We start from the raw sequence: 23,363 nt of genomic DNA, 5'->3' as shown, positions 1-23,363 counted from the left end.
GGTTTCTGTACATCGCTTAGGATTTATGTTGAATTCTGCAAACTGTCTTGATTTATGGAGGAGTATGGAAGGAAAAGCAATAAAGAATATAGATAGGGGACCACTCTAATGCCTGAACATCAAAGTGTTGAATGTACAGGGTGCTGGCCAGAATGAACCTTTCTGCATTGGTTGTAGTTTTTTTGGAGATAAAATGAGTTGGGATGTATGCATTTAGAGGAGAAACCTTGGGATGAAATGAGTAGTATGACAATTTTGCCCTCAAAATCATGAATTATATTCAAGTATTTGTAATATATTCCAGTTTTTTCAAACAGTGAACTTAGGAGGAAATCAGAACATGTTATTTGTAAATCAAAGTTGGTAAATCTCTGAAATTCACTGGAATTTCAAAAGTCAGTTAAAATTTCAAGGTAATTTTCATTCTTTTATGGCTTTTTCCTTAAAAGTGAAGAGGGTTTTGTTAAAACTATTGTTAACAAAAGTATTTTTTCACTAGGCGCAGTAGGTTTATGATGGAAAATAATGAGTCACTAGTAACCTCATCTTTCTATCTATCTATCTATCTGTCTATCTATTTATCTTATTCTGGTATCTTAACTTGATCAGGTATAAGTAAAGAAGGTTTTATTAATAAAGTAGTAATGAATAGTAAAACTGTTTTTTTCCCCACAAAACTAGCATCTTAATATCTAATTTGACTCCTTTTACACTGTTATTTCCGAAAGGAAGTATTGTTTGTGGTTTGTGTAGATCTCTTTCTTGGTATATTTAGATACTCACCAAGTCATGAAACCTTAAGCTTTCATTGAAATAAGCTGTGTTGAGTAAACCACTATTGACCCTGCTGCTTTCATTAGAAAATATTCCTTAGAATATGGTTAGAAAATGGTCAGAGCACCAACCTGTCTGAGGTCAGTGTCCCGTCACTAACTGCAGCCAATAATGGGTGTTCCAGAGGGAAGCAGAATAAAAGGATACCAGGATGAATATGTTATGATTGTGAAGCCCAGTGAGTTGAAGTTAAAGGCTCCAGGCTTGGTGTATATTGCTCACTCAACAGGAAAACTGTTCCACGCGAAGAAAACCAGTTTGCTGATTTAAGCAGGCAAAATTAGTCACACGTTGGGTAAATGAAATGAGTGGCGGTGTTGGAGGACTTTTAGCTCCTCTGTTAGAAGCTAATGGAAAGGCAGTTTTTTTTGCCAGGATTTCTTAAAGCGTTTCAGTGTAAAAGTACTGGGAAACTTTTCGGACCTATATCTCTCAGGAGCCTGAAAATTTTGACCTTTTGAGAGCTGAACTTTGCTAGAAGAGAGACTTGAAACATTGGGTCCTTAGCACATTCTTAAATTAAATAATACAGGACTAATGATAGTCCTTTTGTAATTTCTGAAGGTGGATTTTTTTTTTTTTTTAATTTATTTTGGATTTCTATTGAAAATGATGTTCAGAGTAAAGGAAGCCAAGCTCATGCCATCGTTGTATAAAATTCCATATTTTTCCTTTCTTCCCCTCATGTTCTGGACTAGGACTGAAAGATATTTAAACTAACAGCAGAAGTCATGGAGAAATTTGTCATAACCTTTAACGTGGGATCCCTTAGCACACCGTACATAGTAATACCGGTTTGAAAACCTTGCTTTTCTTTCCTTAGTAAAAATGATTGTGTTAAGGAACAGTAAACATGAATCTGCTTGGATGCTGAGCTTAATAGCAGTGGATTAGTTAGAACTCAAAGGGTAATTTTTGCATAGATAATTCATTAGGTGTTTTATGTTCTGTTTTGCTGTCTTCCCACTTCTTTCTAGCAGAGGTCAGGGTCAGTTCCCTGCTTTAAGCACTGTAGATACATAATTAAAGCATAACTGCAGCTTTTTTTTCTTCTTAGTATTTTATATATTTTTTTAAATCTTCTGTGTCTTTCATTAGTCTAACAACACAGAAATGGAACAACTCGATTTAAAGGAAAAAGACACAAAAACCTGGTGCCTGCAGGCTGTCTGGTTTCTCTCTAAACCTTTAGACAGCTGATCTCGTGAGAACTAACTGATTTTAGTGGGGGAAAACTGTCTCTATTATAGTAGCATCTTTACTAGATCAATGTATTTTATTAGGAGAGGGTGATTGGTTACCTCTTCAAACCCGAAACTGGAAGATTCTGGCGTTATCTCATAGTAAATATTTAAACTTTGTGGATAGTTTTAGCTCTGTGTAGAGTGGAGCAGCTGAAATGGGGAATTGAACGATGGATTCAAAGGCTGTTGCTTGGTGACGTTGTGCCTGGGTTGAAGACTTACATGCAAGTGTTGAATAAGACTAAAGTGGCAAGAGAATATGCCACTGGAATGATAAATACTTGATCTGTGTTTATTCAGGCAGTAGATTCTTGTGACAAGTACTAGATGACAAGTTTTGCCCAGTAACCCATGCAGAAAGCAGCTTTTTTCACGGTACTGTCTTCAGGCTGCGTCTACTGCGTTATCCTACCATGATTCTCCTAGCACTTGTGATTCGAGAAGGTCAAAGCATCTCAGCAAAACAGGCTCTGCTGCAAAACTCCATCTTATTTCTGGAGAGCGGTCCCTTTGAAGCATCTGTGTGCTCAGTAGCTGAGATTGGTTCTTCCGCATTATGGGATGGTTTGCAGGGAAGTTTTCAACCAACAAATCTTTTCCTATTGCATAACTAACAAACTGCTAATTCTTGATATGGTTTTTGGAAGAAGGAGTTATAGTATTTGACAGCAATGGCACTGCCAATCTGAAGATCAGACCGATTCACCACTGAATACGTCTGAACGTGCAGCACTCCATTGAAATTTTGTTTTCATGTTAGAAATGGAATACTATGCATACTCACTACACGCTTGCGTGCGTCTTTTCTGTCTCTCTCTTTGCTAAACTGTACTCATCAACGTGTTTAATAATATGTATGGCAAACCTTCCCGACAAATGTGATAGACTATAAAGAATCTGGCAGAAATCAAGAAACATCAAGCAGTGAAGAATTTAAATAGTAAATGATGACAGCTTCTTCAGGTTAAAAATCAATAGCACAGTGTTGAATGTGGCCTGGGGTGCCCCAGGCGGGTGTTCTCTGTGCAGCGAAGGGACGGGAGATGCCACCACGCACTGGAAACACCGGAGTGCACTGTGGCGAGCCCTGCCCTGCTGGAAAATTCCACTGACATAAATGCTTTTTAAGAGTTTGCTTATTGTGATTGCTGTGAGAAGATATCTGTACGTATTCCGTAGAAACCGGGTTAACACACTGAGCAAGGAGAGCGTTTTGTGAGGTCGGAGCTCGGTGTGCTCCTTGGAGAACACCCAGGGGACACTGGCCATGTAACGCCCTGAGGCACTCGCTGCATTGCTCACCAGTATTCCCAGCCTACCTGGCAATTGGATTCCTCGTCTTTTATGCTTACTTGAGAGACCAGAATTGTTTTTTCTTTTACTGTAAATTGTATTTTAGATTTTTAGCTACTTTGAGGACTTTTATTTTTTTAATGTGTTGAATATTGCAGAAACTCCATAAATTACCCTCTCTGTTAATATCACAGCTATCAAACAGCAGTTGAAAGCCATTCTGCATAGCCCTCTCTTTCAGTTTTTTAACTGGACCATCAAACTGAAGAGTCCCAATAATGAGTATTTTAAAAACTCATCCTTTTGAGGATCTCATTCATCCCTGCCCTATTTTTGAGCACTCCGTCCAGGTTACACCTGCTGGAAGATGGACAGCATGAGTGTCTAATGAGTCTCTAATCTTTCGGGTACCTAAACCAAAAAAAGCAGAATCCCAGGTATCCTGCTTTTTTTAACTGTCAGGCTTTCATAGGTATCATGTCCTCAAAGATGTGTGGAAGTTGTTGTGAAGAGCAGTTGTCTTCTTAGGTGTAACTAAGAGTCACGTTGAATGAAAAGTCTATTTTGATTAATTTCTGATTAAAATCATGGTTCTAAAGTAGGTGTTAGATACATATGTAGAGTGTGCACTTATTCTGGATATTTAGTACATACATAACTTTTAGGATGTTCCACACTTTTAAAAAGTAACACAGAGTTTACACACGGGCTATTTGTTTTCACAAAGCTATTTTTCTTAGTGTGTGGATTTCATGTTAGATTTAAAAATACACTTGTATGTTTTATTTGGCTTTGAGCCTACTTAGAGCTGTAAGTGCCTTGATGTAAGCTGACAGCTAACCTGTCTGTCGTGAGAGCCCTCCAACCAATTCCTGCTCTGTTCTCCAGTTGCTCTTCCCCGGGGTGTTTGAGCAGCGTGGGGTTATCTGGGGACAACTCCAACCTATTTCAATTTTCGCTCTACAAATGAAAGCCCATTCACTGCTTTTGATTATTTGCTGGATTTCTAGGATTTGGCTGCTTAATTTTCTTGTATGTTTTGAATCTGTAGAAGTTCAAAAGGCAATAAAAGTAGCCCTTCAATTGATTTTTTTTTTTTCTCTGTTAAGAGAATTGAAAGAAGTAGAAAATGGAACTGAGAGAAGAGTTGATTTCCTCTGCATTCATTTCTGAGGTTTTAGTAACCACCCTGATTAGCTTTTCTGACCATTTTCACTGGAAAAAAAATGTTTTCTAAAAAATTTACAGGAAGATTTTGTCAGGATTTCCCTGTTTGAGTTATGAAGAGAGGGGAATACAGGAAACAAGATATCAGCAAATAGAAATGCTTGTTGATCAGGCCTGTCTTACAAATATAGTAACATGGAAATCTGATGTTTGGATCTGTAGTGATTTGTTATTCAGGATCTATCCATTCCATTTTTATGGAATATAATTTAATTCAAGGGTCAGCTTCTTTGGAAGAATAATTAACAAATAAAACCCTCCACAAAGCTTCCGAGTAACCAACCCCACTTAGCCCATCAAACTCCAAAACAGAAAGAAAATGATGTAAACTTATTTTCTAGTCTTATTCCAGAACGTGTATTGAATGTGTTAGCGCGCTCTAATGAAAATGCAAATACCCAGTTGGTGTCCACTGGGCACTAATCCTCAAATCAGTGTGATTTGAGAGGAGGGGTATTACAGGAGATGTAGACTGGTGTAGAAAAAGGGAACACAAATACAGACGGTGCATTTCTCCATCTTTTTAACCTTCTAGCCAATTCATATACCTTCCTTTTCATGTTATGGTCACCCAGAATAGAGTTCAGGTCACTGTAAGGCTGACAGTGTAAAATACTCAATAGGAAATGAAACAGCACTTAGCTATGAAGCAGCAAAAATCTGTCCAAGATAACAAAGAGGTTTTTGATACCGGTGTTTGAGGAAGGAAACTGAGTTGCACTTTTGATTACAATGGGGTTTGTCCTTTGTTTGTCAGTGAGCTTGTATGCAACTAAGGACAGAAATCAAGATAGTTAAATATTATTTGACTAATTTACTTATCGACTTTGATGTCATTAATGCATCATCTTCATTTTTTATAATGTGTCCACATGGGGAAATTTACTGAAGAAGCTCATGTGGAGCTTAAATTAAGAACATATAGAATACCTGTCACGGAGGCACCCCAAGGTTAGTTTAAGGGACAACAGGGTCCAAAACAACTTTTATTAAACCGGTGAGAAACAGGGTTTTAGCACTCCAGAAGTGACTTGAATACAGGTTGGGGTATCAGTTGAGGAAAATTATTAAGGGGCAGCAACTAATACAACAGGCGGTCCACAGTGAGCATGCACATGGCTTCACCAAAACAATGCCGGAGCCGTCCCTGAGTCTGGGAAGAGTCCACACTTGCCTGAACATGGTGTGGGGTTATTTTAAAGGGATACACGTACTTGTATTGAGGACAGAAAGTGTACACTCGTGATTCCGTGAGGGTAAATTTATAATACACTCGCAATCCTGCGAGGAGAAATACACGTGCAAATATGCACGGAATATTACACGTGCTTATGTGGAAGCACGAGAGGAAAATACACCCGCGATTATATGAGGAAATAATTTATACATGTGCTCGTATTGAGGGGGGCAGTGGCTCTTGGCGGCAGCAGCTCGCTCCACGAGGATTGCGCAAGGGGCGGAGCCTCGACGAGAGTCCCATTTTTTATTGGCTGATCAGATCTGACTGGCATTCCAGAAGCTTCTCTGCACCTCCACCCTGGCTGTGGGTGCCCCTGAAGCTTCCAAACATCCCCCACACTGGCCACGGGTGCCCAGCGGCTCCCTGGCGCCTTTCCTCTCCCTTCTTCTCTCTCTTAACGACCCTGGCCAGGGGGCTCTGGGGCCAAACAAAAGAAGCTGTTGGCCTCAGGCAGCACAGAGAGAGGGAGATGTGTCCACTCCTTCCATATTGAAGGAGGGAGGGGGAGAGAGGGGGGCTTGCATTCTGCCACAATACCTTTTTTTTTTTCTTATTTTTCTTTTTTTTTTTTTGAATGATGAGGTCTCTCCTGATTTAAAAGCTTATTCTTTAATATTCTGGTTAATTTACGTAAAGGTTGATTTAGGAGAATGTCTACTACTTGGTGTTTTTCCCTTTTGAAGTACACAAATGCTCATCTAAAAAAAAAAAAATAAAAGAATGATAGCCATTTTGCATTTAGTTGTATTTTTATATATTAGTGATCTCTCAGTTGCATATTTTTCCTATAATTTCAGCTGTCTGATCAGTCAGGAGTTTGTTTTTAACATAGAATGGTGTGAAGCAGCGTGTGAGATGTGTTTCCCTGTGCTCTTTTCTAGTGAAATGACAAAAACAGTGGAGATTTCTGCGGAAGGTGGACCCTTGGGAATCCATGTAGTGCCCTTTTTTTCATCTTTGAGTGGAAGGTAAGAGATTTTCTGCATTGCCCAGGAAGTTTAGTAATGAAACTTAGTTGTGGTTCTCTGAAAACACCTACTATTTAACCATACGGAAAAGAAAAGCTCAAAAGAAAATTGGTCTGTGACAATTTTCTTCCATTACCAATATCTGTTTACTAGTCTAAGGTATGTATGAGACAATACCACTCTCTTTGGTCATGTATGTTGTTTTAATTGCTTTTGGTTTTATTCTCTTTTTCTGGTGTTGGTTTGGCTTTGTGTGTGTGGGCTGGTTTGAGTTTGTTGTGGTGTTTTCTGGTTTGTGGTTTGCTTTGTGTTAGTTTGTTTTGGGGGGTATGTGGTGTGTTTTGTTTGGTTTCCTTTTGTTTTTCCCCAGTTGGTTCCCTCTGCATCGGCCTTTCCTTAGTGACATACCAGACAAGAACAGTAACAAAAACTTGGTCATGCCTCTTAATTTTCAAGTCACCTTTCAAATTTGGTTGTATAGCGTTTAGAAAATGTGCACTATACCATGAACTTTTCTTTGTCACAATGCAATTACTTTAATTATAAATGATTTAACATAGTCTCTTGAGATCACAAAAGCCTGTTATAGCAGCATGCTCATATTGATGTGCTGTAGTTAAGACTGTGTCAGCATTTTCATAAAGGCTGTTTTCCAAGCTATGGAACTCAGATGTAAAAATAATAATAATAATAATAAGAAGAATAATAAAAATCTAGGCTGAAATTTGACATACAGAGGCTTAACCAGAGAGTTAATATGACACTCGCAGCCCTGAGTAAGAGATGGGAAATTGCCAATGCCATAAATGATGCTACTTCATAGCAATATGGCTTCCTGTAACACAAAGACAATTATTGCAAAAGTAAAAATTGTCTGTTCTTAAATGTTTCTTGTCAGTTTTCCTGTAGGACAGAGAATGCAAAGGATTAAACGGCCTTGCGGAGGTCTGTGTGCATAAATGTTTTCTCAGCAGGACCTGAGTTTGCAAGTGGGCCCAAATTCATTCAGAATGTTTTGTTTGCCAAAAGGGAAAATAGATGTGCACCGACTGCTGGGAAAAATGGCATGATGGGCTCATGTGTCGGTGGCTTTGCAGGCTGGAGAGAGGCTCTTGTGTTTGTTACCCCATTGTGAGATGCAGATAAGGGTTGTAGCATGTACTCTGTGTTTCAAGACCATTCGGTAAAAAAATGTGCTGAAACTGCAAGTTAATAAAATCAGGAATCATTGTGACTCTGATCCAGGTCTGTACTGAAGTATCACTGTGGTGGGTGCAGCTTTGAAAGAACCTCACGAAGAAAAAGTCTGGTGCCTTGGTCTACACAGCATGCGTGTTCGTGTGTCCTTATTTACAAGTGCTTTTGGGGATCCCTCAGAGTAAAGGGGATTCTGACAGATGAAATACTTGTTTAGACACTTGTCTTGAAATTTTAATGACCCTTGGCAGAACCATACCGACGTCTTTGTAAAACCACCAGAGTGACTTAACGTCGCTTGTCCCTATTATTTAATCAAGCCTGAGAGTAGTGTATAGATTTTAACTCATTATAACATGAGAAAGTACAGAAGAGCATCTCTCAGTTAATGACAATATACAATTTATGAGGGCACTCTGGCCATGACTGCCTTGGTCTGGTATTTCAGTTGTAAAGTTATCTTTTAATAAGGTAGTCCTGGCTTTAGCCTGGTGCTGCTGCACAGCAGCATTTTTCTAGAAGTGGTTAAAACATTGTATTAATTTACAAAATCTTAGTTTATACAGGGACTACAAAACTAATGGGAATAACTTTCCCCTTTATTTTGCATTTATAATGTAAAAAAATGGAATTAAGATTTAATAATGCATTGAAATAATGCTAAAATGGAGGCTGTGGAAAAAAGTAATGGAGCAATGACTTTAAGCTGCCACAGCATATGCAGCTCAAGCCACTCATTCAGGTTCTACAGCACACGAGTTTCAGACAAGTGAGAAATCCCACTGCATTAGATGGATTAGTGAGCAACCTTCTTAATTCTTTTATTCCTCTACATTTATTGATTTGCATCTGAATGTAATTATGTTTGGTTAGTTCTTAGTTATCATTATGATTTTGTTAGTGTTTAGTTATTTGATAGCCACTGGTTGGATGTTTGCCCCTTCGAATCCTTTAGTGAAGGGTAACACAGGTTGCAAGAGAATCTTCATGCAGTAGATGTTACATATTTTGAAGGATGTTCAATAGGAACCAAGTTTTAACTTGGAAGTACATTGATTTGGCATGTTTAAATTTTATTATACAATAAATCTGAAATCAGATGCATGGTGAATATAGTGTCATTTGACATAGTTAATAGCATTCTTTGGAGCAAGGTAATCTTAGTGGCAGACAAATATTGAGTAAGTTAGATTCAGATTTTCAAGTGGATGGGGAGATCTGGGTGTTTTCCTCTGTTTCTCCAAGTATGACTTACAGGACTTAATATTAATTTCCAGCAGTTTTTCTTGGTGTTTCTTGTGATCCCCTTCATTTTAGTCAGCGGGAGCTGGAAATCATTCTCTAGGTTAATCACTCATAATGGCCCACTCTGTCTCATCTCATACCTAGGAGGGATTAATATCTATTTTTGGTTGCTATAGATCCATATGAGCAGAATAAGGATAGTTTTCACTTATTTTCTTTTTCCCTTTTAGGATGCTGGGACTCTTCATCCGCGGTATTGAAGAAAACAGCAGATCCAGGCGTGATGGGCTTTTCCACGAAAATGAATGCATTGTGAAAATTAACCACGTGGACCTTACAGATAAAACCTTTGCACAGTAAGTGCTGCTTCACTGGTGCTTTTAACTAGCCAGGATTTTGTACAGTACTGTGTTTATTCACTGATTCATGCAAAGGGATTCATATTTATGCCTGTAAAATTGAGACCTGGCAGAAACTTTTTTATTTTCTTTATTTTCTTAATAATTCTTCTGGGTTTTTTTTTCTGTATTCTTGTTGTTATTTGTTCCACATAAGACCTTCAGAATGCATTAACATCACAGCATGTTTTTAACGTTCTTTTGCAAATGAAAGAATATGTTTTTAGTTTGGTGCTGCAGCTTTTTGAGCATTTAATTTTTAAAAAATACTATTACTGTCAAACCATGATTAGTTGAGCTAAATGCTAAGTCTCACCTCTTATGACTTCTGTTAAAAATCTGTTGACATTTATTATCTATCTCAAATTACTTTAAGTAACAGGTTGCTTTGATCGGCTGTTCATTAATGTGACATTGTTGCGTAAAAGAATAGCCTCTCAAATTTTGCAGATATTTGCTGTAGTAATTAAATAGTAGTTTGTTTTTACTTTTAATCCATATGTTTAGACAGCTGAGTGATTGTTTATAATATAACAAAAAACTATTGAGATCTCGAGGGATTTGAGGCTTAACATTCTAAACAGGAAGCCAAATGTTCCAGATTTCTAGACTAAAATCAAATAAGTAATTTCACTGTTAGGGATAAATATGTGCAAAGTAGGTTTTCATAAAACCAGCGTAGTTCTGTATTGTAGGTATCACCTTCTTTCCGAGGCTGTACTTCCTAATAGCTTTCCAAGTTACTGCTTTCTGCGTATTTGGTGGTACACGTATTCGGCTATGATACAGTACATTCCTTTCTCTTCCCACTTAAATGACCAACTGTATCAGAAGCATTGGTATTATATTAAAATATTAATTGCCTCACCTATGCGGCTATGTAATGAAGATGTGTCCTTGAATGATATTTTGCCGGAATCAAAACCTCTCTTTTCAAAATTGTATGTGATGTTTTTCTTTACAGATTTATTCTCCCTTTTTTTTCTGTTCAGAATGTAACTACATCTCCAGGGGCTTTAAGATCGTGAGATGTGGAGTGGAGGACTCTATGTATTTTTCTCTAAGGTTACTACGTTTTCGTACAGTTAGAAATACTGCAGTTAACTTTGCGGTTCTCCATCAGGCTTCTCTTCAAAATGAGAAGCACGGGACACTTCACATTCTCCACGTTTATATAAAGTTTTTGGAATTGAAAGGGATATTTACAAAGACAGTTGTTAGTTTAGAGAGGCCAGTTTTGTTAGACAATCTCTGTCATTAGGTGAGTTAGAGAAGTGACTAAAAGGTGACGCAGAGCCGTATTTAGTTGGTCTGAGTCACCTTATGTTACAGCAACGGGCAGTGTGGTTGCAGCAGTGTTGGATCAGAAGAGAAAAAGTGTGGGCAAAAAGGACTTGACGCCCGTTTGAGAACTGGGGGAGTCTTTTGGACAAGCTCCAGCCTGGCCCCATGTCCTGTTACGTTGTTCTGCTGAATTGCCTTCCAGAAAAGCCTTCTGCATCATCTCTTCTCCAGCTGTGGAGAATGACTAAAGAAAGCAGCTTTCTGGGTTGAAACTAATCCCAGTGAATAGGCAGTTCAGTTTTCATCTGGCATGACATAACTATATAGCCCAAGTTACAGAGATGTTGTAATTGTAAAGGATGTGATGAAGTATTGTCCCGGTGACTGTTGACCCAGAAATAGTCTTCAGATTGTCCTTTGAGAGGAAAATCTGTTTGCTAGTTTCAAATTGGCATTTCTTCATAACCCTTGTAAAAGCTGTTTTAACACTTAGCAGAAACGGTTCCTCTCTTTCCATTTTCAGCAGAGACCGATGATTGCTGCTTCTGCGGCTGGAACAGCAGCAGCCTACTTTCCGTATTCCCGTGTTCATAACACTTCTATATATTGGGACTGGGCTACTTTTTCTTTTGCTGGTAATCTATTCAATTACGTTGTGTTGTGTTGCAGAGTTTCTAGCACCTCTTTTAATTGACTCCCTTATTTCTTTAAAGTATGCATTTGGGGTCTCGAGAAATGGAAATTTTTCCATCCATTATTTTTTCCACTTTGAAGTGCAGCCAGTTATTTTGCCCCTGAAGACTGCATTTAAGCTTTCCCACAGGATGCCTTGTGTTATTTCCACTATTTTATGTTTGAAGGAGATCTTATATTTTCCCTTTCATATATTTAAAATATTCATATCCTGAAACTGAGTTATTAAATTACCTTGTAACATCTGACCAAGTGGTTGCTTGCAAGGATGAAGATGGGGCGTGAAAGAAACCTGGATAAGACTTTACATCATTATTCTGGGAGCGTGCCATGGTTTGTGTGGTCAGGGTAAGATCCGTCCTTGATAACCTTCCCAGGCTATGGGTGAGCAGGCAGCCTATAACTGGGAAGGCCATAGGTGTGTTTTCAAGATGTGAACATCTGTGGTGGCTTCCGTTCTGGATCAGTGTAAAAAGTGTTTATTTTGGAATTACTTTCTACATTGACTCCTGAGTGTGAATCCAAAGCCAAGACCTGAGCGAAATACTTACTTGGCCTGACTGACAAACACACTACAGAAAAGCAGGAGATGTGCAAATTGTTCTCAAAGGGACACTGTGATTTATTTAAAAGTTAATGTAGCTGTTACTTGCCCTTTCAACGTGGTTGTGCAAAGCAGAAGTTCTTGTTTTTTCGTTCTCAAGATGGGCTTCAGCTACTACCTTTATTTGAACTGTAGTTGACTTCTGCAGTATGGAATAAAGTCAGCCCATTTCATCAGAAGGTAAGTGAGGAAAGCACAGAAAGAGAGAAGTCTCCTTTCTTTCTTTAGAATCCAAGGTGTGTAAAATGTCTTGGTTGACTGAATCCACAGGTTATTCAAAATCCAGGGAAGGCCTTGTGAACAGTTGCTTGGGCCAACTTGTCTTAAGTGCCTTGCAATGCAGGAAACCCAAACACTGTTTTTAACCGTGTTATCAGGTCAAGGGGAGTAGTTTCATTAAATCCTCTAACAGTTACTGATGTTGCACTTGAGCACATCTACAAAGACATTGAGGAAGTAAAGTCCACATGTCCACTTCAGCAAGGGGTTACTGCTTGAAATACATGAGTGCTACCTACCCAATTATTTATTGGTTTATGTAGAAAGATACAAATAATTGGACCATCATCCTTTTCTATTGCACCACTTGCAGTCACTGTATTTCTTCTGAAGATGTCTATTTATCTCACACCCTCATCCTTTTTTATTGCTGTGGCATCAGCCAGGAGTTGGATCAGGGATGGTGAAGGAATCCAAGAGGCAGTTAGGCTGGACTCAGAAAAAGTGGAGTCTTGAGCTTGCTCAGAGTAGATGGATCCAGCAGAACCATTGCTCCTACGTGCTCAGCGTGTGTCTGTGCCAGCAAGAATATATGTAACACAGGAACACTTGAAAAAAGCAGCAAGCTATAACTTCAGGAGTCTTTTGATGAGCATTTACTATCAGAACTTCCCTTCCTGATCCTCCAGATTAAGAACTGTGTTCATTAGTTTATTCTGTCTGGTATTTCATAGCAGCCTAGGAATCCTGACAGATGTGCTGTTCCGACTTGAAGTGTAAGGAAATACTGTAGTTTAGAAAACCTATCTAATGTGTACTTTTTATAAAGAGGACCCTGCAGATGGGAAGATAACATTACTTCTTCACATCTAAGAGAAATTTTTGTCTTATTCTCTGTAAACAACTCCAAACTTTACCCAAATTTTCCAGTTTGTTATGTGGATTTTCATATTTTTCTTTTAAAGGGCTCAGGACGTTTTCCGTCAGGCAATGAAATTTCAAAGCGTTACCTTGGAAGTCCTTCCTCCATATAATCGAGAACAATATGAGAAGGCTGCTATTGCCCCTCTTTGTTTTCTGGATAGTGAAGAAGGAGTGCCAAAAACAAAGATTCCACCTCCTGTTCATCCCAAACCTGCTCTGAAAACCATGAATCTTTCTGGAGCAAACAGCTTGGACACGGGTGTACAGGCAACGCTGCAACAAGCCAAGAGCCCCAACCTCCCCCGGCTGGTGAGAAAGTCGTCGTCTCCATCACTATCTCCCCTTATGGGCTTTGGCAATAAAAAAAATGCAAAGAAAATAAAGATAGACCTGAAGAAAGGTAAGCGTTTGGAGATTATGTGATTAGTTCTGTATCATGTTCTCTATATTGATACCTAAACTTTTAACTAAGCTAGTGACATTATAAACACAAGCAAGATATTTATGGTTAGAAGTTCTAAAACTTGCAAAAGGTAAAGGAACTGTAATGTTCTCAACAGCCACCTTTCTTGTTGTCCAGGTTTTTAAAGCATCTCAGTTTCTGACTATGTGCAAGGTATTTCATTAGCACCACATGACATAAAGATCCTTCATCCTTCTTCCAAGTTACAGAAGAAAAATTTGAACAGTCTGCTGGTGACCTGTGTTGTTTTTATTAATATCTGCCGATTGACCAGCACTGTTACGACATTCTTTTAAAGATGTGTTTAAAAAGAGAATCTGCTATGTTTCACGTTATCCGAGAAGCTGACTGCAGATTTACCTGTCTTTGCCTTTTTTTATGTTTTCTACCAACCTTTTCTTTCCACCTGTATTTATTCAGCTTTTGTGTGTGTATTTTGCATTGCTGCTGCATGCAGATGTCTGTCTTTACATGGAGTAGCAGGTTTATGCACAGGTAGTAAAATGTGCCTAAGCAGATCCCAATTAGCAGTTACGTTTTCTGTTTAATTTCTGTCTTTGGTTTGGCTGAGAGTTAAATTTGATGCTAGAAGTGGCCCCTTTTAAAAACCGCCTGTGACTTTGTTCTTTTAACACGTAATGAATGTAATCAAGCTGTCATTTCTTAATTTTTGGTATTTCTTAAATCACTCATCTTTACTTCTGAACTCTTCAGCCAACAACAAAACCTGCTTCAGGATTTTCCCCGTTTTAGATGTAATGCTTTTGATTTTGAAACACTTATTTATATTTTTAGAAATGATAGGAATGTGATACGTGTTGACATCTCAGAAAACTATCACGGGGTAGCAGTCCTGCTCAATAGAAAAAGGTGTTTATGAACCCTGCTATTCCTGGGTGCTTTTGGTGGTTTATAAGCAATAAGCCACCTGCTAATATTGATTTTACTCTCTAATTCTTTGTTAAAACATTTAGCTATTAACACTTGAGGTTGTTTATTTCCAGGCAACAAACAGCTTTGAAATATCACTTGTCCTTTCTTGACCGCATGTCGACAGCGGTTTTTGCATTCAAATCGCGACATTCTCCACTTTTCAACAGGTTTCGGTAAAACTTGCTAAATTATATTTATGCCACTAAACAATTCTGGTTGCTCTGACTTGTTTCAAAGACTGTTGACATTTTTGTGAAGGCTCTGATACTAAAACCACCTTGAGAAAAGGTAAAGACTCCAAAATGAGAGTTCTCCCCTTGGTTTGTGTTATTGCGGGCTCTCCAAAAGTATTTCCATCTGTAGCAGGTGTTTTGTCATGGGTAGAATTCTTCTCTAGACCATGCAGAAAATAGGTCTATGTTTAAAGTTTTTTCTTTGCTTTCTTTTTGAATTGGTAACCTGAATGAGTGTCTGTGATACGTTGCTGACATTCTCTACTTCATTTTAATGATCACCATTTGCTTGTTGAAACTGATGTTGGGGGTTCCATATCTGACCTTCTAGGTCCAGAAGGACTCGGTTTCACTGTGGTTACCAGAGACTCTTCAGTACATGGTCCCGGTCCGATTTTTGTGAAGAATATTTTACCTAAAGGTGCAGCAGTAAAAGATGGTCGTTTGCAGTCTGGAGACAGAATCCTGGAGGTTAGGAGAAACACATTTTATTTTCTTACACAAGCTACTGATGTATGAAATTAATATACTTGGCCTTGGTTATTTAAAAGGAAAGAAAAAGTCTCATGGCTTTTGTACTGTTTATCAACAAGTGTTTTTCACCGTGATGTGGAAAAAGGTGCTTTTCACAGGAGTCCGTGGGATGTTTGAACAAGGGGGATCTGATAACATCTTGGGTCTTAAAGCATATAAATGTATAAGTTTAGAAACAAAACATGTCTTGCCTCTTCAGCCATGTTCAAAAATCCCTGATTAATATCAGAGTGGTTAAGTGCTCATTTTAAGGCAATTTTGCTCAAATTTCTCTGTTTAAAATGTTCATATATCTCATGACTTACAATCTCATTATCTAATGGGTTATTTCTACTTACTAACATGAAAAAGCTCTTCAGGTAAACATTTTTAATAATTCTTAGGTCTTGTTTCTGTACTTTTCATCATCAAAGTGCTTTACAAACTAATTAAGCTTCACACACCCCCTGCAAGGTGGGTAAGTACTGCAGACCTGCTTTAACAGATGGTGAAAATGAGGGAAAAAAGGTTAAGTGGTTTGTGCAGGGCCGGAGGGGGAGACCGTGTGGGAGCTCTTGCTCATTCTTTGCTCTCAGTCCCTAATGACACCTGTGTTAGGTGAGGGGAGAATGACAGGAGACAGTTTTACTGATAGATGTGACATCTTCTGGTCTTTTGTGCCTGGTAGGTGAATGGACGGGACATCACCAGCAGGACCCAGGAGGAGCTGGTGGCCATGCTGAGGAGCACCAAGCAGGGGGAGTCCGTCTGTCTGGTCGTGGCTCGTCAGGACGAGGCCTTTCTACCTCGAGAGCTGGTAAACTTGTGGGCTTTTTGTCCTGAAGAGTAATATAGAAACAGTTCCATGTTTTAAAACTAGCGCAAGAAATGGAAAAGAACTGTTGCTGGTTGAGAAAGCCAGTGAAGGTGTCAAGGTTTTGATTGCAGGGTGACAACAGAACCAGATGTATTGTTAACCTCCTCTCCCTCCCTTTCCCCTTCAGCCCCTCCGTCTCCCCCCTTCCCTCTCAGGACAGGCGATCGGGAGGAAAAGAAGGACAGAGAGAAGAGAGTTGGAAAAATTAAAAATATTTTACTAATGCTACTAATAAGAATAGAGAAAATAATACAAAATATACAAAACCAATCTTGAAAGTCCCAGCAACTGCTGGGATGGCACCCGAAGTCCTGGACTGGATTCTGCAGCCAACCGGAGCTGGATTCAGTCTGTCACTAGGCCTCAGTTCGCAGGGACGACTCGCAAGGTCCTCTCCTAATGTCCGCCATAAGGAAAAGGGACGAGGTCCTCGTGATCTCCCACTTTTATATGAAGTATCACGTGAATGGGATGGAATACTTCAGTTGGTCAGTTTAAACTACCAAAACATGTATCTGGCTTTCATGAAAATGCAGCTGATATGAAGCTTTAGCTGACAGGCAAATTCATTAACAGAGAAACTTGTTTTTAGCAAAACCAGGGCGGAAGGGTACCTGTGTAAGGCTGGCTTTTGGAAGTATTTGTACTTGCACTTGATTTTGATGGATATTTGATTTTATCTACTTCAGATGCAATTCCACGCGATCTGGTTTCTCATTCCCAAAATGACATCATAAGCATAACTCACGGGAGTACTGGAAATTAATTTTGTAACTGTGACATCAAGCATGACCAAAAATGGATTGTTCTCTTTCAGTAAAGCAACAAACTTTTAACCAGAAGTGTGAAGTGCATGTAGTGAGTCCTGCAGTAATGAACTGGTGAGGGCGGCTGCTCCCAGGAGATGTATCTCCTAAGCCAAACTGCATGAGTGTTGTGGAATAACATCCCATTGCACTCCGCACAGATTTTGGAAGCAGGCTCTCCCTTGGCTACCGATCTTTGCCTTAATAGGCTCTTGCATGTCTGATTTTGTTCTGTCTCAACTGCGTAATTTTTACTATTTTTTTACAATGCTGGCATGAAGCTGCGTTCTCTTTTCTCTCACGTAGACAGAGCAGGGCCGCATCAGTGTAAAAGTGCTATCTGATGCATCCTTGTTTCCCCTCAAAGAAGGTCATGTCTTTGGTAGCCTCTTCCTTATCTTGATTGATGGCTATACTTGACCTTTCATTAAGAAGTTCTCAGGATAAAGGAAGGACAGCATTTCCTGCTTTTGTCTCATTTTATCTCCTTTAAAGAACACAAACTGCCTTCATTCTTTTCTTACTATGCCACCTTCTTGCTTTGCCTTTTGCTTTAGAGTGTTAGCAGGCTCTTGTGCAGAAATCGTCCATCATGTTTCCTCCCCAAACTGTTTTCCTCTTGTGTCCTTGTTACCAGTAGGAGCTGGTTGAGTTTGGGGTATCTGTTGCCTGTGGTAGGATGCGAAGCTGGAGGGAGTTCAGATTCTCCCACATGAGCCTTTCCTGTTCCGCTGCTGGTGCCCACTTTTTCCTGTAGTAGAGCGATTTTGCAATGTCCTAACAAGGCTTATTTTGTTTTCATTTTCCTTTTTTATTGAGTAATCTTCAAGGAGGATAATGGCAGAATATTTTCAGCCCTGTAATTGGGCATTCATTGTCAGTGATTCCCAAAGCGCCCAAGTCACTCATTGTAATGCTGTTTAGTAAGCCCTGAGCTATAGAGTCAGTGGATTGGAGGGAAATTTCTGAGTCTGAAAGTGCTATATTATCCATTATGTTAAGGATTTCTTTTCATCCACCAGCTCTTCTAAAGAAGAGCTTATTTTTTGAGAAGGCATCAACAGTTTTTTTCTTGTGGGCTTTTTTAAGTTATAAAAACACATTACTTGGAAAATGTACTTTTAAAAAAAAGTATGTATTCTTCTTTTCTCTCCCCGTTCCCACAATATTATACGTTATTTTTTTATTGTCATAGTACAAATTATCTCGGAAATCACTGTAACAGTGTGTGGGCATAAAAGGGTGGAAGAATCTAAAAGCTGTTTATAATTTTTACCTGTCACAATTGCTTGCTATTAAACTCCAGCCCCTACAGGAAAGGATTGACTACCTTTCAAAAGGTGACTTACTTAGGACTGGCAAGACAGAAAACCAGAAAGCAGCCACATTTATGCTGGTGGTTTGACCTTCGACTGGATTGCTTTCAGTGCAGAGGAACGCTGCACAAGTGATGGCCCTCACTGTAGTGGTGGTGATACGTGAATTCTAATGCTGTTCTGTGTTTCTTGTTATCCCAATCAAGTACAATATAATACAAATGCGAGTTACTGAAATACATTAGATAATTTTATGGAACCAGCCCTTCTGAATTTAAAAAGCCTTTCGGCAACATCTGTTCGGTAGCTCACAGCAGAAGTGTGAGTTACCATTCCGCTGAGCTACCACATGTTGATAGGAACATGGTGCTTGTTGGAATTCATCAGATGTCTCAGAAAAGATTAAAAAAAATAAATTAAAATAGGTTTAGCTTTTTGTTTGTTTTTAGCTTTAGCCATGATATTACATTGGGCTAATCCTCCGCTACCTCAAAAGTTACAGTGCTGTTTTGATCAAAGAGGAGAAAAAAGCCAGCACTTGCAATGTTTGTTTTTGGAAGGAAAGGCAGTGGATAATCCAATATTTTTCAAGGACAGCTGTAACTGAGTGCTTTGACTACGTAACATGCATGCAGAGTTTACCTAAATACTTGGGGGTTTTGTTAATGCCTGGCAATAATAGGGTAATTGCTTTATATCAGACGACACCTTGATTTGAGCAATTCTGCAGGGGTGCAATCTGAGAAGCTGTTTTCTTTGGATTCCCTGTAACCTGTTGAAAGGAGAAGGATCCTGGTTACGGTGCCCACTGACAGCAGGTCCTGTGGCAAAGATGCCTCTGGAACTTAGACCCACTAGAGACCATGCACGGAAACATTCGAGCTTGTTGCTCCACTAGAACTGAGTTCCAACATTAATTTCTGGAAAGAATTCGATAGCTGCAGGGGCACAAAGCAAATAATGTAATAAAGCAACAGTGGGTGGCATTTGGTTGCCTGGGTCTGTAATATAATTTGAGTTTACCTTGTAACAAAGCTGCAGTTTGGTCTAAGCTTGGTCTCATGAATGTTTTATCTTCAGTAAGCTGAACGGGAGCAGAGTTTGGGGTTTTGTTACTGTGATCAATGCTGCTGAATTGCTAGCGAGCGGAAAATACGTTCTGAGTAGCAAACCTTTGCCACACCAGCCGGGAGAGATGTGATGCGGGTAAGGATGAATCAGTCTTGCAAACAGACATTATTAAATTATAGGGAATTGGGCCTTCAGTTACGCTTAGCCCAATGCGACATCTGAGAGTTGTACAGTTACATTGTTTGTACATAATGAGGGAATAAAATAGAAAACCCAGTCTTTGTAGTGTTGTTTAAAGAAAGAAAAGGAGGATCTAATGATATTTTTTTTTCTTTGGAGCAGATCAGTGATGTAGAATTTGGCCCAGCCACAGGCTGTCCTCCTTATTATCTGCTTAGCCACATGTTCCCAGTCATTCATGCCAGCTGTTGACAACGTAGCAGCTGAGTTAGGAGCTGATTCCAAAACTCAGGGGATGATCTTGGATTCACTTAATTACCGCAGTCTACAGAATGACCAGTGATTAGTGCATCCTTTAAGGTGCACTGGGGTTTTAAACTGTGTAACACTAATTGTTTTCTGAAGGATGGTGAATATTACAGAGGCAAACTGCCTTAGCTGAACAGGTTTGGATTTTCCAGCTCTTATCAAAGGAAATGAAATACATACCAAACTGTGGCTATCGTTCGGTTGTGTTTTGAAAAGACAAGGTTTTGATCATGTGTATTTGTTGCATTTTGGTTTTTTTCTCCAGGAAAAAACATGTGAACTGAAGGTGCCATTTATTTTAATAATGTTATAAAGGTCACTTACTCCCTCTGCTCCTTCTTTATTCCCACATTGGTAAAACAAGCAAAGCTCCTTGAATGAGAACAGCCCTGGCGTAAACCATTGCACCATGACCCTATGTGATTCTTTATTGTCATTTTTCATGAACCTTCAGGATAGTGATGTGATGCACATTAGCAGAGCAACGTGCCTGTTCTGCAATTGCTAGAAATAATAGAGCACTGAAAATATTTCGATGCATTTTTCTTCAAGTTGGAGCACATACATGGTGTGAGTTTTGCATACGCTTTATTTTTTTGTTTTAAAGATAGCTCTGACTTACCAGTTTCAACTATACTCAGTATTTCTGTGGTTTCTTGGCATATTCACTGATCCCTGATGAATGGAGGGAGAAAGGGAACGAACCAGCATTTTTACAGCAAAAGCTAAAGGAACAACAATGTATATAATGTAGCTGTTGTCTTTAATTCTGCGGGTTTTTACAGGTGTACTATACAGGGTAGAAGGGAGCAGGATCAGAGGCAAGTTCAAGTAAGCTTTTTCTCTGCTTACCGTGTCATTAACTTGCATGTTTCAGTCTGCCCCATGTTAATTCCTTCCACTGCCTTGAACTTCTGTGCCTGAAGGGGATCTGCTTGTTTGCCTGAAGTGTTGTCCTTTTGTCTTTAATATTCGAAGCTTAATTTCTATTATTTCCTTTTAATTGTTCCTTGCCTTTTTATGTGCAGGAAATAAAAGGTGAAGTTTCAGCCTAGACTTAACCATTCTTGCACCTGTTTTTATAGGTGAAACCAGTGATTCTAATGCCCAGATAACCAGAAATGGTCAAGAATTTCAGTCACCAAATGATTCCAGCAAGTACCAGTTATCTGTTGTGTTATCGCTATTCAAAGGGAGAAGAGTCTGACAGAAGAAAAAAGTCAATATACATGTATCGGATTTTAATAACATAGGCAAGATTCACGTTTCTAATTGTTCTGCATAATGAAGAGAAGGCTATTATGGATACACATGGCACCTTTCATCTTTAATAACTTTATAGACTAGGTAGAATTTAAGAAATTGTGGGTTTTTTTCCCAAGAACTTTTGAAGGAAAGTGCCGAATCTTGGGCCTGTAGATTCTCCTCCTCTAGAATAGTTGAGAAATGAGTGTAGGTTGTGTTTACACAAATATATCTTTTTAGAGTGAAAACATTGCGTGGTGCTGCCCTTCAAAGGTTCCCAGCACTTGTTATGTGTTTCAGAAGATGGTTACTAGTTCATTATGGCTTAGAGAACTGGAAACTATGCACTGAGGTTTGTTGATTAGTTACTGTGCTTATTATAAGAATCAATAAGGGATCACTGTTTAGAAGGAACGTGACAGTCTTTCTTGTCACAGTGAACAGAAGGTTTGGCAAAAAGCATCCCTTTATTTATCCTGGCTTGGGTGGGACTCCCTAACTTACCAAAGAGGGGAATAAATTGCTTGACTAATTCATGGAATGTGTTTCCTGTGCTTTTCCGTGCGACAGCGGTTCTCAGCCTTTTGGAGACCTTGTACCATGAGGTACTTGCTTACAGGATTACTGCCCAAAACTCCTACCTCAGAGCATTGGGAAATGAAAAGCGTTTACTTCATAGCATCAGTCTCAGCTCTGGCGTTGCCCACTGTTTGGCAGCCCACTTAAATCTATGAAATGAGAAGTACGTATACATCAGAATAGACTCATATAAAATCTAGCTCTTAACAGAAATGGAGCCTTCATACATGTTACGTGAGTTTATCCAGTATTTAGTTTAGTAAAACCCAAGTATTTGGGCAGTTCTTAAATCTTGCTGGCAACTGCAGTACCTTGTCACTTATGAAGGTCACCAGATTTATTCCATTTACTATATGAAAATGTTTAAAAGCCTCTCTTAGAATCCACAGAAAAAGTTTTCATAGGGTGACTTAATGTAGAATGTGTGCGTGTGATATTTGAAGTAGACATAAAAGAATGATGCACTGCTTATTGCTTTCTTTACTGTCCATTTCAAACAGTAACCAATAAACCGAGTAGAGGGTTGGATTTGTACATCGCAGTGTTGTGACCTTTTTGCCTGGTATATATTTGGAAAGGATACACTAACAGCAATCCTAAATTCACCCTGAATATACCACACAGTGGGGCATACCTTGCTTGTTAATTTTTCTCCGTTTCCTACAGTTGCGTAACTTAAAAGGTTAAGCGAGACTGCATTTTTAAAACTTGAAGCGCAACGCCAAACTGAATCACAAAGCTCTTTAGCAAGGACAAACCATTTCCTTGGGTAAAACTTACTATGAGATCACGAATAGGCTCGTCAAGCAAACTGGAGAATTTCCCATCTTGAAGCGCCTTGTGACATCAAATAGTAAACTGTGAAATGTGATGGATCTGCCTTGGGTGAAGAGCTGAATCTAATTTTGCTAGTTTTCAAAGCTGTCGTTCCAGGAAGTCTGCATAATTCAAACCAGAACCATTCTATCTAATCTGACACAAATTTGTAGTGTACTGTGTTAATGTAAAAACTATACAAGTTTAATTTATTTCTGCGGATTTGCTGTTGCCTTTTTGTCTTGGCAGGGTGTGCCATTAGTGACCATTTAGGTTTTTATTGCAGTATGGAATACAGATGATTTTAAATAAGCCAATATGAGAGCATCTGTCAGAAATACTAAAGATGAATACATACAGCAATGACTTCAGTTATTTACTAGATTGTGACAAGATTACAGCAGTACATTACCTTTGAGTATTATTTTCAAGAGCATTACTGTATATCAGTTGCAAAATACAGCGTAGATTTGATAGTGAGTGAATGAGCTGTCAGCAAAGTATTTCTTAATTGTGGCCAAGCTCTTGGAAAGAACACAGAGAACACTGCAAATAAGGAGGTATCTCCTTTTCAAGCTTTTCTGCCAATAATTGTTATGCGGTGCCACAATTTAAATGCTGCTCTTCAGCTGCTACAGGTTTTTGCAGCAAA

At 39.0% G+C, this 23,363-nt stretch overlaps 1 protein-coding gene across 6 annotated transcripts in view; it reads left to right on the top strand.

Annotated features, from left to right (window-relative positions):
- Nucleotides 1–23,363, top strand: part of PARD3B (par-3 family cell polarity regulator beta) — a 358,197-nt gene that overhangs the window by 145,021 nt on the left and 189,813 nt on the right. For all 6 annotated transcript variants that reach the window (XM_065069463.1, XM_065069461.1, XM_065069460.1 and 3 more), the window contains 5 exons: nucleotides 6,720–6,806; nucleotides 9,479–9,604; nucleotides 13,412–13,770; nucleotides 15,331–15,470; nucleotides 16,201–16,329. In XM_065069463.1, coding sequence (XP_064925535.1) covers nucleotides 6,720–6,806; nucleotides 9,479–9,604; nucleotides 13,412–13,770; nucleotides 15,331–15,470; nucleotides 16,201–16,329 — 841 coding nt within the window. The remainder of the gene's footprint in view (nucleotides 1–6,719; nucleotides 6,807–9,478; nucleotides 9,605–13,411; nucleotides 13,771–15,330; nucleotides 15,471–16,200; nucleotides 16,330–23,363) is intronic.

Source organism: Columba livia, chromosome 7, assembly GCF_036013475.1.
Source record: "Columba livia isolate bColLiv1 breed racing homer chromosome 7, bColLiv1.pat.W.v2, whole genome shotgun sequence".
NCBI classification, from domain to species: Eukaryota; Metazoa; Chordata; class Aves; order Columbiformes; family Columbidae; genus Columba; species Columba livia.
Note: the sequence above shows the minus strand (reverse complement) of the source record. Positions and strands in the feature narration are given on the sequence as shown.